Here is a 17,641-nt window from a genome sequence, read left to right on the forward strand (position 1 = left end):
CTGGCAATGTTACAGGTGTTTTCGTTTAAGCTTTCCCCCTTGCACCTGCCTCAGCTGTTCCAGGAGTGGTTTATTTATGGTTGTGGGAGGAGGAGGAACTGGTAGGCTTTAACCCACCCCACAGTTGCCTTGCTGAAGTTGGGTCAGGTTCTGCAATGCTTCCAACAGCTCTCGGGGGAATGGAGCCATCCTGAGGGGGCTTGGGCGCCTGGGCAGAATTCATTCCACCCACCCCACTGGCCCCACATCTCGCCTGGAGGTGAACAGAAGGGCACTGGTCAGCCAGAGGTAAGCGTGGCAAGCTGTGGTAACTACTGGACTTGGCTTTGTCTTCACCCATGGCTCCGTGGCCCTGTCCTTACAGCCCACTGTCTGCTCAGGTGGCTGCAGCAGAGGGCGGGCCCAGTGGCGCCAAGGAGCCTATTCCCACTTGGTAAACGGCAGGTTTGCTGGCTCGCCTGCCAGGTCTGGCCTTGTGCATTCAGAGCCCATGGCCTCGCGGCCTTTACGGCGATCACTGCATAGGATACCAGAACGCTAAGGATGCCTGTTCTGTGGGCGGTGGGTCCTGGACGGGGCCTATGGAGGTTCTCGGGCCTGTCCATTCCGGACCCTAATCGGGAGACGGCCGTGGTGGGGATTAGGGGGAGGCCACGTAAAGAGCCACTGGGTTAAGACCCGGGAGCCCGGCGCCCACAGACGCTGCCACTCCTACTCCACGCGTCGTGGGACGCCCAGGGCCCGCAGCCCACGGGCGTCAGAATCAGTGCAAGCCAGCCTGGCTCTCAGGAGGGCCATGATTTCCGCGTAGCCCAGAGCCTTGGCCGCGGGGTGGCGTCAGAGCTCACTTTCAGGCCCACCCGGGGTCATGTGGCACGGAGAGGCGCCGTCCGATGACGTATGCCGGCGCAGCTCTCGCCCCACCCGCCGCCGGGTCACGTGACAGTCCGGCGCAGCCTGATAACGCGACGCCCAGCCCCTGGGCGCTGCTCCCGCCCCGCCCCGCTGCCACCGCCGCGCTGAGTCCTTTTGTCCAAGATGGCGGCGCCGGGGGCGCTGCCTCCTCGGCCGCCGCCGCCGCCGCCGCCGCTGTGAGGGGCCTGTGGGCCGCCCGCCCGCCCGCTGCGCCGGCGCCATGAAGAGGCAGAGCGAGCGAGACTCGAGCCCAAGCGGGCGCGGCTCGTCATCGTCGGCCAAGCGGCCGCGGGAGCGCGAACGGGAGGCGGAGGCGGGCGGGCGGCGGGCAGCGCACAAGGCCTCGGGCGGCGCCAAGCATCCCGTTCCAACGCGGGCCCGCGACAAACCCCGCGGTAGCGGGGGCGGCGGGGGTGGGCATCGCGACGGCCGCGGCGCCGGGGACGCGAATCACCGTGCGAGCAGCGGCCGCTCCTCGGGCTCGGGCGCCGGCGGCGGGGGACGCGGCGGCAAGGCCTCCGGGGACCCAGGCGCTTCAGGTGCTTCGCCCCGCGCGTCTCCGCTGCCGCCGCCTCCGCCACCGCCCGGGACCGAGCCCGCGGGTCCCGGCTCGTCGGCGGCCGCACCTGAGTACAAGACGCTGCTCATCAGCAGCCTGAGCCCTGCGCTGCCCGCCGAGCACCTCGAGGACCGGCTCTTCCATCAGTTCAAGCGCTTCGGTGAGATCAGCCTGCGCCTGTCGCACACGCCAGAGCTGGGCCGCGTGGCCTACGTGAACTTCCGGCACCCGCAGGACGCACGCGAGGCCCGCCAGCACGCCCTGGCCCGCCAGCTGCTGCTCTACGACCGGCCGCTCAAGGTGGAGCCCGTGTACCTGCGCGGCGGCGGCGGCGGTGGCGGCGGCAGTGGTGGCGGTGGTGGGAGCAGCCGGCGAAGCAGCAGCAGCAGCGCTGCCGCCTCCACGCCGCCCCCAGGTCCCCCCGCCCCCGCGGACCCGCTAGGCTACCTGCCACTGCACAGTGGCTACCAATATAAGCAGCGCTCGCTGTCCCCCGTAGCCGCCCCGCCGCTGCGGGAGCCCCGTGCTCGCCACGCCGCCGCAGCCTTTGCCCTGGATGCTGCCGCCGCTGCCGCAGTGGGACTATCCCGGGAGCGGGCCCTGGACTACTACGGGCTTTACGACGATCGCGGGCGTCCCTACGGCTACCCGGCCGTGTGCGAGGAGGACCTGATGCCTGAGGACGACCAGCGCGCCACGCGCAACCTCTTCATTGGGAACCTGGACCACAGCGTGTCTGAGGTGGAGTTGCGGCGGGCCTTCGAGAAGTACGGCATCATCGAGGAGGTGGTCATCAAGAGACCTGCCCGTGGCCAGGGCGGTGCGTATGCCTTCCTCAAGTTCCAGAACCTAGACATGGCCCACAGGGCTAAGGTGGCCATGTCAGGCCGGGTGATTGGCCGCAACCCCATTAAGATAGGCTATGGCAAGGCCAACCCCACCACTCGCCTCTGGGTGGGTGGCCTGGGACCTAACACCTCACTGGCTGCTCTGGCCCGGGAGTTTGATCGCTTTGGGAGCATTCGAACCATTGATCACGTCAAGGGAGATAGCTTTGCTTACATCCAGTATGAGAGCTTGGATGCAGCCCAGGCTGCCTGTGCAAAAATGAGGGGCTTTCCCTTGGGTGGTCCAGACCGAAGGCTGCGTGTGGATTTTGCCAAAGCAGAGGAGACTCGATATCCCCAGCAGTACCAGCCCTCACCCCTCCCCGTGCATTATGAGCTGCTGCCGGATGGATATACCCGGCACCGAAACCTGGATGCTGACCTGCGGGTGCGGGATAGGACCCCCCCACACCTCCTGTACTCAGACCGAGACCGGACCTTTTTGGAAGGGGACTGGACCAGCCCTAGTAAAAGCTCTGACCGGCGAAACAGCTTGGAGGGCTACAGCCGCTCGGTGCGCAGCCGGAGTGGGGAACGCTGGGGAGATGGGGACCGGGGCCTGCCCAAGCCCTGGGAGGAGAGGCGGAAGCGGAGGAGCCTTTCCAGTGACCGCGGGAGGACAACCCACTCCCCTTACGAGGAACGGAGCAGGACCAAGGGTGGTGGGCAGCAGGTGGACCGGGGCTCTGATCGCACTCCTGAGCGCAGCCGTAAGGAGAACCACGCCAGTGATGGGACCAAGGAGTCAAGCAGCAATTCTCTCAGCAACAGCAGACATGGGGCTGAGGAGAGGAGTCACCACCACCACCATGAGGCTCCAGACTCTTCCCACGGGAAGAAGACACGAGAGAGCGAGCGCAATCATCGGACCTCTGAGGCTGAGCCCAAGCCTCTGGAAGAGCCAAAACACGAGACCAAAAAGCTCAAGAATCTTTCTGAGTATGCCCAGACACTGCAGCTGGGTTGGAATGGGCTCCTAGTGTTGAAAAACAGTTGCTTCCCGACATCTATGCACATCCTAGAGGGGGACCAAGGGGTTATCACCGGCCTCCTCAAAGATCACACTTCTGGGAGCAAGCTGACCCAGTTGAAGATCGCCCAGCGCCTGCGACTGGACCAGCCCAAGCTCGATGAGGTCACACGGCGCATCAAGCAGGGGAGCCCCAATGGCTATGCAGTGCTTCTAGCCACCCAGGCAACCCCCAGCGGGCCTGGCACTGAGGGGATGCCCACAGTGGAGCCAGGCCTACAGAGGCGGCTTCTCAGGAACCTGGTCTCCTACTTGAAACAGAAGCAGGCCGCGGGGGTGATCAGCCTGCCGGTGGGTGGTTCCAAGGGCAGAGACAGCACGGGCATGCTCTATGCCTTCCCGCCCTGTGACTTTTCACAGCAGTACCTCCAGTCAGCACTGAGGACATTGGGCAAGCTAGAAGAAGAACACATGGTGATAGTTATAGTAAGAGACACTGCCTAGCCCAGACCTGTTTTCCAGCTCCGCATTTGTGTCACAAAAGCAGTCATTTTAAAATCTGATTCCCCACCTCCTACTCCCTTGGTTTGAATTCTCTGCTGGGTTATTTTGGTTCATTTGGTGGGGGAACAGAGTCCTGACCCCTACCAACACTAAGTTCTTAGATTTTTGAGGGTTTTTTTACAGCGATGAGCAAAGGGACTCCTGTCACATTGATTTCTAGTGTACAAGATACTGTCTGCTGTGTTCTGTATTTTTTTATTTTTTGACTAACTGTATGGAAAGTTGTCAGTAAAGCCTTTGTCAGAGGATGGATTTTTAATCCTGTTCAGAGTCTTGGTTTAATCAAGTTTTTCCCCACTGCACACAAATGCGCCATCTTTGCGGCACTGGTGTAGCTCAGAGTTCTGATGGATTGTCCGCTCTCAGTCCCTCAGCTCTTTGGGCTGAGTCAGGACTGTGTTCACGTTTTTAACCTTGGCTGAGAGCAGGTGGGCTTCAATTTGCCTCTGGACCCTACCTTGCCTGCCTGAGCAAAGCCCATGCAAAGGGAAGGGGTGAGCCTAAGGTCTATAACCAGCAGCTGTGGTAGTTTTGGAGTTTTTGTTCTCTTGCCCTAAACGTGCGTGTTCATCCACTTGAGGTGTAGCTGTTGGACAAGGTGCCCGATCTTGAGGTCTTTTTGCGAGCTGGTAGTCTAGCAGTTGTGTGGTCTTGTAGTCATGGGGAAGAACAGTGTAATATTGGTGCCAAGGGGCCTCATTCTCACATATCCACGCAGGCTCCCCCTCTTGTTCAGCCTCGCAGCCTTAATGTGGCAGCCCAGGAATGCTCAGTTGGAGACCGAGCTGCCTCAAACTCCCAGGGACACTAGAGGCCAAATGTCGGAATGGAGGGTGAGAGGAAGCTTCTCTGGGCTAATTCTTGAACTTGACCCAATGTTTGTGAATTCTGGTTCTTCCTTTGGTTATTCGTGGCTGATGTGTCAAAGGAACAGGCCTCTGCCCAGTAACTAGAGCTTTTGTGAGGGACACTGAATCCCCAGACCGAAGAATTTTTGCAGTGCTGCAAGGGAACGTGATGGGTTAGGAAGATGCTCTTAACTGGCTTACCTGTTTCTCAGGTGCAAGGTAAGAGAGAGTGCCTCAGCCTCTTGCCCTGCTGCTGAGGTGGAACCACTGGAAGAAAGGTGCTTCTGTGGGGAATGCGGTCACAGGTACCAAGCTTTGGCTTGTTGGCTTGAATGGCTTTGACTAGCACTGCCCAAGCTAGGGGGCAATGTGGAGGCATCCTTGAGCTGGGAGGGACTCTTTAAAGAATTACTAATGCTGTCATCCCTGGTCTCTAGTGAGGTCATAGGGCAAATGAAGCCAGCACCATTGGAGACCAGGGAGGGAAACCAGTCATACAGCAGTTGTCACCATGTCCCAAAAGGCCCATTGTCAGAGCTGAGGGACAGCAGAAGCCCCAGTAAGAGAAATGAACCCCCCAAAGGCCAGGAACTCTAAGTTCTGTGGGCCATGCCACTCTCCTGGCCTGGCCCATTACCCCAGCTGGGGCAAGGCAACACAGGTGACAGCCGGATGTTTTGAGAGAGTTGTGAAGTGGAGGCTGAGGCTCAGTGTATCCTGCATGGAGAATACATGCTTGTCCACAAGGACAATGAAGGAGGTGGCTTTTAGGGACCTTGGATATTTAAAATGAACAGGATAAGGTGCCTGGGCAAGTACTGCTCACTGGGCTAAAGCTGGTACTCATGAGAGAACAAGCATGTTCACAACAGAAAACCTTAACAAAGGAGGTGTTAAATGTGTTTATTTGTCTGTACTTGAGCTGTGGTAACACCTGCAGGGTGTCTAAGCAAGTCTATGGGGGGGGGGGGGCAGCTGACCACAGCTCCACCATCCTGGGGTAGCTCATAGTGCCAGGAGTGGCCCTTATCTTGTTCAGAGCAAGCGAGGTAGGGGTGACCTGAAGGCACATCACAGGGCTTCCTGCAGATCTTTGAGAAATGCCTGGGTCACACACAGGCCAGAGGTGCCTTGCCCCTTAAGTCCCAAACTTCTTTGGGCTGATCCTTCATAGAGTGGGTGCTCAGAACCCAGAATACTACACCTCCTAGCATTCCCAGATGGAAACCTGGAGAAGACACTTCAACGCTTGACTTGTCCGCTCTTCAGGGATAGGTGTTCTCTGTTCCCAAAAGGAAATACAGAGTTTTAGTAAAGAGCCACGCCTACTGTGTGACCTTCCTCCTCCTCTTCCTTGGACCCTCTTCTCAACCACTTCCTTCCTTTGGCTCTTAAGACACAGCAGGTTCTGTGAACTTCTCTCAGAAAGGCCTTGGCCAGCACTAGTAAGGGTAAGTCAGGTGGTCAAGGCACTGGTTGATTTCAGACTGCCCCAGAGAGAACAATTTAACTGCAGGCATCAAGCACCTCCACCTGGGGATTCGGGTCCTCTCTGAGGGGTTGCTTTAAAAAAAAAAAAAAAATGTGAAAAAAAGTTTGCCTTCTCATTGGTTTGCTAGTATCGTACAGATTTCTTCCTAAGTGACTCCAATCTTAAGCCCTGGTATAGTAAGAAACAGGGCTGATGTCTCAAGCCTCTCAGGGCGCTTCCCTAAAGGCACGTTGTCAAGTCAACCAGAACTTTGCTTTCCTGCTAGAGGTCCTCATCTCCACCCCAGAGACCCGTAGGCACTCCCAAGAGCTGCTGGCAGAGTTTAGGGACACAGCCAGTGGCTCAGCTGAGTTCCTGACTAGAATATAGCGCTTTTACTACTGGCCTTTTAACCTGCTTTCTTCTGCATCCAGCACCAGCAATCAAGGCTACACCATGGGTCAGGTGTTAGCAACCCATTAAAGCTGAGGCCTCAGCTCTCTAAAGGACCAAGAGCTAGCTACCTGTCTGACACAGGCCCGCGTGTGTGTGTGTGTGTGTGTGACAAATTGTATGGTATTCCAAAGCCCGACAGGGCTCTGCCAGCCCCTGGTGAGTTTTAGCCATGTTGTCTTGCTTACTTCACAACCAAATTTGTCCCCTCTTCTCTTGGCAAAGGGAGAAAAAAGTCTCTAGCCATGTGATACCTACATAATAGAAACCAAGAAGCTATTACTTGAGCGAACTCAAAGGAAGAGACAGGTCTGTTTACTGGGAAGGAAAGCAGGGTGAGGTGGGATCAGTGAAAAGGTCAGAGCATGTGGCACTTCCCTGGCAGTAGCGCAGTTTTAACCAACCGCAGGCTGATTTTGGAGGCCCGAGACTGCATCTGCAAACCCAGGCTGCCCAAGCCCCCGCTGCCCCCAAACCACCAAAAGTGAACAACTCCGGTCTGCTATCACTGTCCCTTGAGGAAACTGGTGACAGTCACCCACCCGACTATAGAGGTGGCCAAAACGTTTTCACTCCTTAGCTTTGCCAGCATGTTTCTCCAAAACTCCCCAGGACCCCTAACTTGCCAGTTCCACCAAACATGTACTGCAGAGCTGCCTTCTTGAGTCAGTCTGGGACAGAGAGATGTGCCCACGGTGGACAATGCCCAAGCCTCTCCTCCACCCCACGTGGTTGGTTCTCGGGCACAGACCGTTACTCCCTCTGGAGCACGGCTGCAGACCAGGTTTAGACACTGTGACTAAGCTACTTTTCTCCCCAGAGTGCTTTATTTGGGCAGAATGTGTTCTCACCGCCATCCTGGACTGCCTCTCCCAGAAGGCGTCTTCTCTACTGGCTGGCTAGAGCTGCAGGGAAAGGGACCATCACACTTTGGTAAAGAGAACAGGGAAAGGCCAGGAACAAACAAAGACAGACTTGTAGTTTATTTTGTATTTTTTTTTTAAATAAATACACTTTACATTAAAGAAAAAAGGCCTTTGATTTGTAATTTCCACATTGGGGAGAAAGGGAAGAAAAAAATTTTTGAAAAACAATCACAAAGAAAAATAGAGGGAGTGAACTTATATCCTAAGTTCCCTCAACTCCACAAAACCAATATCCACAACGACCTTGCTGCCCCCAAACCATGAAGGTGGGTGAACCTGGGAATTTACTCAGCAAACAAGCAGTGCCTTCCTCCCCACCTCGGGCACGAAGGAAAGCAAATTAACCTGACAGCATATGAGGCAACAAAACAGGTTAAAAAATCATATATTATATTTATAATAAAATACTCTTAATCCTTATCAATTTAAGAAACCACGATTTTCCTTTTCATTTAAATACGTATGTAAAAATGCCTCTGTATTGTTCTTTAGACATCATTTTCTTCCATAGAAAATGAAGTGCAGGGACAAGAGACCTGGTGGATATAAGTTCATACCCTCAGTTATAAATGCCTGTTTTTTTTTTCTTTTTAAGTTTTATAAAAAACTATTTCTTGTTCTTTAAGTAAAGAACGTTATACAAAGAAAATATATTGTGAAATAACCCCAGAGACATGTTTTTCCCCCCCCCTTGAGGAAAGAGCTGTCCATCCTAGGAGAAGGGGGGAAGCAGAATAGGGCCTAAACCCTGTTGTCTTTTTGTGGTTGTTATTGTTTTAGAAGGACCCTCAGATTCCAGTGAGGCTCTCTAAGCCATATTCCTCTGAATGCAGGGCATGCAGTTCCTTAAAAGACAGCCCTGGGAGATGGGGAAGGGAAGGTGTTCTGAATTCATCTGACTCAGTTTCTCGCCTGTCAAGAATGTCTTCCATATGATGATGGTCCCTCATTCATTCAGAGATAAGATGATGTCATCTTCCAAATCAGAGTTGTCAGAGCTGTCCGCTGAAAGGGAAGACGACAGAGAGACTAGGTTATGCACTAGGCTTACAGGAAGCTTTTAGGAAGGAAACACCTACATACACACATTTATGCTTGAGCAGAGTTAACTGCCAGTTTCCAGAAAGAAGAAAACACAACAATTAACTACTTGGAGCTGGCTCTGGAGAATATACTTGTTGGCAACAGTGGCCACCCTGGGGCCTTTTACTCTCGTGCCCTTCAAAGGGCCTGGATGCAATGCTCTCTGCTTTCCAGAGGTGCTTCCTGCTGGGGGGGGGGGGGGGTTGGCTAAAGGAACAAGGCAAGCCCTGAAGCTTCTGCATAGCTGCAAAGGGGCAGGGCTGAGGGAGTAATGACTGAGCCCTTTGGCCTCGTGTCCTTCAGGGATGGGTGCACAGGCCTGCCCGATCCCCCTAGGACCACTAAAAAGGGAGGCCAAGCCCAAGCAAGAGTGAGATTTCTCTTAAACTCTCAACAACTCTCTTATCAAAGACCTCATAAAGGTAGAGACTGTCAACCTAGGATTCATTCCTCTGTAAGTTCTGAATATAATCAGCAGGGAACAAGCTCCCAGAAAGGTACAGGCCGGCATGCAGCAACACCAGAGGAGGAGTACCTAGAAACTCTAGGTTGGAGACCAGCAGGGAGTAGCTATGACACCGTGGAATGTGGCACCATGTCTCTGGCACAGGAGGAGCACTCCGCTTGACCATCGGCCTTCTCAGGCAGTGAATAGACCACATTAACACCTCTGGAAGGATCCACTGAGGAATGAAACTAGGCAAAAGAACCTTCAAAATGAGGTAGATACACCATTGTCTGGCTGATCAAGATCGGAGGGAAACATAGTACCTAGGCTCCTAAGGACTCTAGTACTTGCTGAAGGAAGGTGAGGGAAAAGTCTTGGTGCCCCCTTTGATTACAGTTCAGGAAGCCATGAAACCTTTTTAACAAGGTCTCCAAGGAAGTAGACAGATTGTGAGCGGGAGCCTTGCAAATGCCCACAGGCTGTGGGGTTCCCACATAGAGAGGGACACCAATGGTTCCAAACAATTCCCCATCAGCCTTTCCCAGATACCTGAGAACTCTCAGGAAAGCTGAGGCAAGAACAATGCATGTTCCCAAACCTTCCTTCATTCACTACAATCTCCTTTACGAAGAAAACTGAAGTGGATAAAGTGAAACCAGCAAACAGACGGCTGTGATACAAGAAAGCCCTGAATGTAAACGAGAGGTAACTGGAAAAGTCAGTGCTTCTGGGCCTACAAGGGCACAAGCACGACCCGACTACTGGTGAGGAGCAGGGATGTCAGGGCAGGAAGATCAGAGAACTAACATCTGAGCTGAACCAAACGGCCTTGTCAGCTTCCCTGCTGCAAGAACTCCAGGAGGAAGCGCCAACAGAAAAAGGTAGGGCCTGCTCTCCACAGCCAAGCACAGCACCGTGTCCCAGCCGTGGCAGACCTCCAGGGAGTCCCCTAGTGCTCCTGTGATGTATGATCCAACAATGCCAGACCGCCTGCCTGACACCTGACCGTCAGCTGTGCAGCTGCTAAGAGCTTAACAACTGTGCCTCACATCTAAGGAGTAAAAATGCAGCTGCACAAGGACTGAGACACAATCTTTAAGCAAATCAGGCACGGTCTGAGAGAAGCTTCAGGGCCTGGGCGCAGACTCCATTCTTGGTGGTCAGGTGACAGGACATCTTTCTCTAGCTTCCTTAGCCTCTTCTCACCCTCAACTGTTGAAGAGCCCCAACCCCAGACTCTGGTCAGGACCTCTCCTTCTAAAAGGCCCTCTGAGGCAAAGGCAGTCTAGATGTAAAAAATCAGTCCCTGCAGTGTTTAACCTGCTGCCTCTACAACACACAAGCTTTTGGGGAAAGCAGAACTGACTGCAACAGAGAAACACACAAGACTTCAGCGTCAAGGTGTTTTCTCTTCCTAAGGCTGGGGCTCTGCATGTGAAACTGATCACTGGCTCTCTATAGGACCTGGGCCTAGCAAAGTTATGGGGTGGCACAGGGCTGCGGTTTTCAATAGTCTCAATGACTTTCATCACATCCTAAAAGGGCTACTACATGAGCTCAGAACGGTTAAGAGCTAATCTGAGTAGTGTGACACAAAATATCAGCCTTCCAAGGGTACAGAGAATGCTCCCTCTGCTCTGCTGTAAACTCCGGGAAGGGGCCGGGGGGAGGGGGTTGTTCTCTACAAAACAGACAGCAATGCAGTACATGCTATATCCATGCTGCCTCCATATCACCACTTCAGCTCTGGAGCCCAAGCTGAAATGTCCTCAAGTTGTCGACTATTACAGCATATTCACATCATAAATATTCCCACCAAAATAAAGTAATATTCTCATTGCTAAAAGAATTAAGGTTCTCCAGATTACCTCTTGGGCCTGAAGGAATTTCCTAAAGAGTTAATAAAGGAGGCAGTAATTTTACAGGCCAAAAACAAATTTAGTGGCTTTATATTCAAGAATAAAAAAATGAGTGACCATCTCATGTCAGGAGCACCGCTGCCAGCTGCACTCCTGGCCTGTTACTTGTAATTGAAGGAAACACAACTTGTAGCCCATGTGGCACTATTCACAGATGACAAAAAGTTCACTAAAAATTGTCCTTTTACTCCCATCAATACTGTCATGTGTCCATGACCCTTAGTCCCTCTTACCTGGCTCTCTGACCATGGCTAGGGACAAGGCAAGTCCTCCTCCACTGAATCACCTCAACCTCCAATATAGAAAAATGGAAGCTGGTAAAGAGCAGACGAGCAGATAGAGAAGGCATTCCCTCCCAACCCCCACAGAGCCTCCTCAAAATACAACTTCAGCAAGAGGATTTCTGTAACAAAGTCTCCCCTAAGCCAACTGCCTTCCATCTTGAAGGCTAGAAGCACATGTAAGATTTATCCCAAAGAAATTGGATTTGGGTCACTGTGGAATAGAATCTTTTATACATATGTTTAAATATATACCACAACCACCCTCTGCTTACACACACACACGTTCCTCCTACCACCAAACACCAATGATTATAAAAACCAAGCAACTACTATGAAGACGCTTGGCATAAGTTGGGCCTAGGCCAGCACACAGTATTTCCTGTAAATGAATTTCATGTAAATGTTCTGCATCTGTGCTGTTTGAAATGGTAACCACATGTGGCTGCCAAGTACTTCAATTGTGGACATGAATGAGGAAATGAATTTTTAATTTAATTAAAATTTTAATGGCTGCATTTGGTTAGTAGCCACCATATTAGGCATAATACCTGCCATAGTTGTGAGAATGCTGGCCGGGTTAGCTACATGAATATGGCTGGGTATCAGAGAGACTGCTCCCCAGTCAGCCAGGGTAGCACAAGGAAGAACCAGGACCACAGCAAGTACGTCACTGTCAACAGGCAGCCAGATATGTCCTCTTGAAATGGGTAGAGTATAATTGCAGAGCCAGCAAACTCTTAGAACTAACAGCTGGTTTATTTGGTTGGGATTCATTAGCATAGTCAGGGGTCAACTTCAGAAACTTGTCCTAAAGAGAAATTAGTAGGAAAATTAGAGGTTGTTCTTGATAACTTTGAGCCGGGGGCAGAGCAGGGGATGAGTGGGCAAAACAGAAGCCAAAAAGAAACATTTGTTGCCTAGCCTCTAAGAAGGCTTAGGCAAAAGCACAGGAAAAGATTCCAACACAAGAGAGCTTTTACTTCTTCGTAACTTTAAAAAGAAGGAGGCACAGCACCCCCATAAGCAGCTGCTGACTCCGGCTCTGCCCCTCAGGAAGAACTACATTCTAAGGCTAATCCTCTAAAGCAGAAATCGACAGACTATGTGGCCCACCAGCCAAACCAAGCCCACCATGCATGTTTGTAAATAAACTTTTACTTCTGAATCAGAGCCACAATCATTAAATTATGTCTTGTGTCTGGCTGCTTTTACACTACAACAGCAGAGCTGAAGAGCTGCAAGAGACACCATATGGCCCACAAAGCATAAAATATTTAACTGTCCAGCCTTTAAGAAAAAGTTTGCCAACCTCTGTTTTACAGATGAGATAACAGCCTTTTAGTTACACAGCCTGGTGAAAGCAGAGGATTGGAGATGCGAAATCGCTTTTCCTCAAGGTGCCAGAGTGGTGAATCTATAGTTATGGGGCACAGAATCCTGGTGTGGCTTGCTGGCTGGGAGGGCTCAGGGAAGGGACCTCTCCCTGGGTACCAAGATTCAGCTTCAGGGTCAGCCCTACACTTACTGTCCCCCAGGATCAGTTCCACTTCCTCGTCCGCATCAGAGTCCTCGTCCTCCCCATCCTCTCCCTCCTCTAGAAGGTTCGCTAGCTCCTCGTCAGAGGGAGAAAAGTCATTGTCCCCATCCTCCCCTGCGTTCTCGTTGTTGTCATCCTCCTCCAACTCCGCCTCCAGCAACTGGTCAGTGTCAAGCTCATCTAGATCATCAGTGTCGTCATCATCTTCATCGTCATCTTCTTCCTCCTGTTCTTCCTCTTCCTGGTAAGAGAGCATGAGGTCCATTAAGAAAACACAGAGGCCTAAGCGCATGTGGGCCACATGGGGAATCTTTCCCTCCTTCTCAAAGGACAGGGGAGGAAACTGTCAGGAGAGAGAGTGGTAATCTAGGTAATCTAATGAAGACTGAGACAGGCCAGACATGTTCCCCAAGATTCTCAAAGCACCTCTCAGATAAGGATTACTGGTCACTCCACAAAGGCATTACTAGTCACACAGCCCTTACCCAAGAAAGCACACAACTCACCTCACAGAGGTCTTTGCCAGCAGCATTCTAGGTTCCTAAATAACTAATAACAAAACCCAGGAGGCACTTCTCTCTCTCTTGCGTCAACCAAACCAAGTAAAATCAGTTGGGGCACTGGAACAAAAGCTTCTACTAGAATCTAAAAAGCAATGCTTTAACAAGACAGAGAAAGAACACAGCTGCTGAGTCAGCTCCTAAGCCCTTCAAGTTCTTGCCCTTGCTCTTATAACCAAAGATGTGATCATCTAATTGTCCAACAAAACTGACTTTTACAATACAGAACAGATACCCACATTTTCGGTTATAAGCCACACACACAAAAACACACAAAAAGTATGTTAGAGAAACCATCCTTCCTTCCACATTCTTAAGAGAGCTTTCCAAGGCAGGAAAACTACCAGAAAACTAACAAAATACTTGGTTCTGGGTACCCTGAGCTTTGTAAAGGATACATTCTGGCAACTGCCAGAGTTCAACTTTGCACTAGAATTCAAATTGTGTCCTCTCCTGCTTGAAAGGAAACCAAGACACCTCTGCTTTGATAAGGATGACAGGTGTTCCCAAGTAAATGTAACCAACATTCACTTATCCTTCTGCTCAAACACCAACTGTCAACCTTGCCAGTAGCAAAGCGCTTCTTCTAATTCCTGCAATAAAATATAAAATTCACTTAATACATTGCCCTAATGAAAGCCAAGAAAGAACAAGCCCAACATGCACAGAAAAAAATATGTAGAACACATTTTTAAAAGTGCTGCTACATGGCAATCACTTAAAAACTAAAAATTCTGTGCTCATTTGGCCACTAGAGTTCATCAACTATAATGTAAATTAGGCTCACTCACATTCAGCAGAGTAGCCCTGCTTTACGGACTTTTGATAATTTTGGAACCATCCTTTAGAGACATTTTGACATACTGTTTGACCCAGTGACTTGGACTTTTCAACAATTTCTGGCAGCTATATGGGAAAAACTAATCCCTTTAAATACCCAGTAATCCTAAGGCCTGTACAAACGTGTATATGGTCTAGACCAGAGTTTGTATGCAATTGTGTGTGAAAGCACACGACAGCCTGATAACAGTGTTCCCACAGCCTTGGCCACGTATCACCTCCACAAGGATGGCTAAGTAAGCATTCATCCACTGAAAAAATGCTGAGAGTACTTGGAGGCAGTAATGACAAACTGGGACACAGACAAGCTCCTCAGCCCCTACAAACACATGAGCTCATACAAATACTGGGAGAAGGCAGAAGGCTCAAAATTCAGGGAAATAATCCAAAGTGCTTACCAAATTACAACTCTTGCCTCTTTTTTCCAGGCATATTTTCATGGCCTTGACCAAAATTAGTTTAATCCATTAATAAAGTACCACAGTTAAAAACAAGTACATTAAAGAAGAGAATATCCAAAGCCCTGTGTTTCTTAAGCCTCTGTGGGACAATATATAAAATTTAAGACGGCATAATTTTTTATTTTTGATTCTAAAATTAATAGTTACTGATATGCACATTCGGCATTATTTAAAGACTATGGGACAAGGGGCGCCTGGGTGGCTCAGTCAGTTAAGCGGCCGACTTCGGCTCAGGTCATGATCTTGCAGTCTGTGAGTTCGAGCCCCGCGTCGGGCTCTGTGCTGACAGCTCGGAGCCTGGAGCCTGTTTCAGATTCTGTGTCTCCCTCTCTCTGACCCTCCCCCGTTCATGCTCTCTCTCTGTCTCAAAAATAAATAAATGTTGAAAAAAAAAAAATTAAAAAAAAAAAAAAAATAAAGACTATGGGACAGGCAAAAATGCCCAGGCTTTGGGATCAAACACGCCTGGGTTAGAATCCTGACTTTGCCAATTACATGTTATGTAAACCTAGGCAATTTACATAAATTTTCAATGTCCCATAACTTTTAAAGGTCTACTGTTGAGTGGTTATGTAAAAGGTCACACTGTTCAAACAGGTATCTGTTAGCCAGCAAATTTCAGAAGGCCATTCGCTTTCATTTCTAAAGATATCAAAGCCTAGCTGATCCAAGAGAACTGCGAAAAACCTCCTAAATCAAAAGCAATCCTAGAAAATAACTCACTCAGAGTGTGAGCTCTGAACCATATATAACATTCCAAATTCCTCCAAAAGACTAAAAATCCAACCCTTATTTAATCTTGAAGTAGAAGAAATAGTTTATATATATTCACCCCAGAAGGCCATGAGGTCTTATAGGAGGACCATGAAAGGGCAAGGAGTAGGAAGGGGAGCTGCATCTGCATCTCAAGTAAAACCCATCACTTCATCATTTATACTCTATGATTAATGACCAACGCCGGTTTAATATATGTTGTTACACATGGATATAGCCATAAACTCACTTTCTAAATTTTAAATCTGAAACCCGAATCATGAAACAGCAGCTCACAAGATCTGTCCAAAATACTGTAGAATCTAATTCTGTGGCTGAACTCAATAGAAAGTCCAGGAAATAATTTTAGGAATATTCTCTGCTGGTTTTAAGTACCTGGTTGGTAACATAAGCCCCTCTCCTTCAGTGGAAGCCAGCCTTCCACTCATGCTCCACACAGCGGTCCTCTCTGGATCTCGTTACCACAGTCACTCACTTCCCACCCCACACACCTAAACTTCCCTCACACTTCTCTCACTGGCTTCTCACCTTCTCTGAAGAGGGTAAGCTTGCACAAACCGAACTACTTCTCAATCCACATAGGCTCCACATTACTTCCACCTAAACCCTATTCTAGGTCTCTGGACCCACTGCCACCTGCTCAATCATTAGTCGGCTGATACAATACCTGACTTTGGGATGATTTACTCTGCTTCACAGAGCTGTTGCTAGGATTTAAGGGGGAGAAAAACATGTCTGCATGTATGCATAATAATCTCTTTGGAAAGTGCCTGGCATATATGAAGTGTTCAACAATAGTTTGTTTTTCCTATTATAAGGACGGAAACCTATTTCCTATTACAAGAAAAAGGAAGGCCTGAATGGTCAATGGTGGGGCTTCTCTATAGTGACTGACACTAATCCTGGCCTCTGCACTGGGTTCATCTGTACCAGGTCTCTTGCAGATTTCCTAGGCACACAGGTTCCTACAACTTTTATTTCTGTCTTTATATTTCCTAATTCCTAAATCTTGAACTCTCAGACAGCTCTACCCATTCGTACCACAGAAGTTTAAAATCTCTTAATTCTAAAACTGAATTCAAAGCATCTCTAAACCTAGTACCTTTTCCATACTTCTCCCAGTTAGCAGGTGAAAAATCTCATACATCTTTCACTTCTCCCACTCCTATGGCTTCACATCCAGTTGACTATAGTGTTTCCCACAAATCTCAGGTCCCCAGGACTCCCTCCTACCCACTCTCCTTACACTCACCAACCACATTCTCCCTCCTGCTGCCCATCTCTGGTCTCTCCAGCTCTCTATGGTTATCCCATCCCAGATCCAAAACCCCAGGAGCTCCATAAACACGTCCATGTTCCAGAATTACAACAGAAGCACTATTTACTGAACATTTTTCTAATGCCAACTTCTGTGAATCTCAATTTCTTATTAAAGAGGTGATTTAATTTAATTTAGTCAGTGACTCCTATTCAGATAATGATTCTCAGAATCACCTGGGAAAAAGTTTTCCAAAATACATATTCCAGGCTGACAGAACTAACCTTTATGAATGAAGCTCACACAAGTGGATTTTGGAAAGGTTCCCCAGGAATTGTGAAGTGCACCCCCAATGAAGCACTGCACAAGATGTCCTCTAAAACACCTTCTAGTTCTAAAGTTCTACTTTTTTGTAATAATATACCCTATCCACAGACTCCTAATGACAGAATCAAAAAAGTGATTCCAGGTATTCCAATGACCTTCTCTGCTACATCCAACTGTCTTATACTCTAGGACTTAATGTGATTTTTTAAATTAGTGCAGCATTTGTGTCTAGACCATTCAAAATTCTTCTTGAATACATGTCTCTTTTTCAAGAGAAATAGCTTTTACCAACCTCTTAGAAAACCAAACCTCTGGTCATACTTTAAGAATAGTTCATCTTGGGGCACCAGGGTGGCTCAATTGGTTAAGCGTCCAACTTCAGCTCAGGTCATGATCTCATGGTCCGTGAGTTGTAGCCTCGCATTGGACTCTGTGCTCACAGCTCAGAGCCTGGAGTCTGCTTCAGATTCTGTGGCTCCCACTCTCTCTGCCCCTCCCCCACTCATGCTCTGTCTCTCTCACTCTCAAAAATGAGTAAATGTTAAAAAAAAAAAATT

The 17,641-nt window shown here is 49.7% G+C and overlaps 2 protein-coding genes across 6 annotated transcripts in view; one reads left to right on the forward strand and one right to left on the reverse strand.

The window, feature by feature from the left end:
* The first annotated feature begins 1,101 nt into the window (after positions 1-1,101).
* On the forward strand, positions 1,102-4,154 carry RBM15B (RNA binding motif protein 15B). The gene has a single exon (XM_019416999.2). The coding sequence runs from the start codon at positions 1,136-1,138 to the stop codon at positions 3,833-3,835; it is 2,700 nt and encodes an 899-aa protein (XP_019272544.1). The 5' UTR covers positions 1,102-1,135; the 3' UTR covers positions 3,836-4,154.
* Positions 4,155-7,625: 3,471 nt separating this feature from the next.
* Positions 7,626-17,641, reverse strand: part of DCAF1 (DDB1 and CUL4 associated factor 1) — a 93,464-nt gene continuing 83,448 nt past the window's right edge. For 4 of the 5 annotated variants that reach the window (XM_053896692.1, XM_019416994.2, XM_053896691.1 and 1 more), the window contains 2 exons: positions 12,853-13,105; positions 7,626-8,598 (listed from right to left, as the gene is read on the reverse strand). In XM_053896692.1, the coding sequence (XP_053752667.1) occupies positions 8,540-8,598; positions 12,853-13,105 (312 nt within the window). In that variant the 3' untranslated portion in view covers positions 7,626-8,539. The remainder of the gene's footprint in view (positions 8,599-12,852; positions 13,106-17,641) is intronic. The other variant, XM_019416997.2, reaches the window with a different exon arrangement.

This window comes from Panthera pardus, unplaced genomic scaffold, assembly GCF_024362965.1.
Source record: "Panthera pardus isolate Hobbes unplaced genomic scaffold, ASM2436296v1 HiC_scaffold_8, whole genome shotgun sequence".
Classification (NCBI taxonomy): Eukaryota; Metazoa; Chordata; class Mammalia; order Carnivora; family Felidae; genus Panthera; species Panthera pardus.

Coding starts and splice junctions, on each gene's coding strand:
- RBM15B (XM_019416999.2), top strand. CDS start 1,136: ATGAAGAGGCAGAGCGAGCGAGACTCGAGCCCAAGCGGGCGCGGCTCG.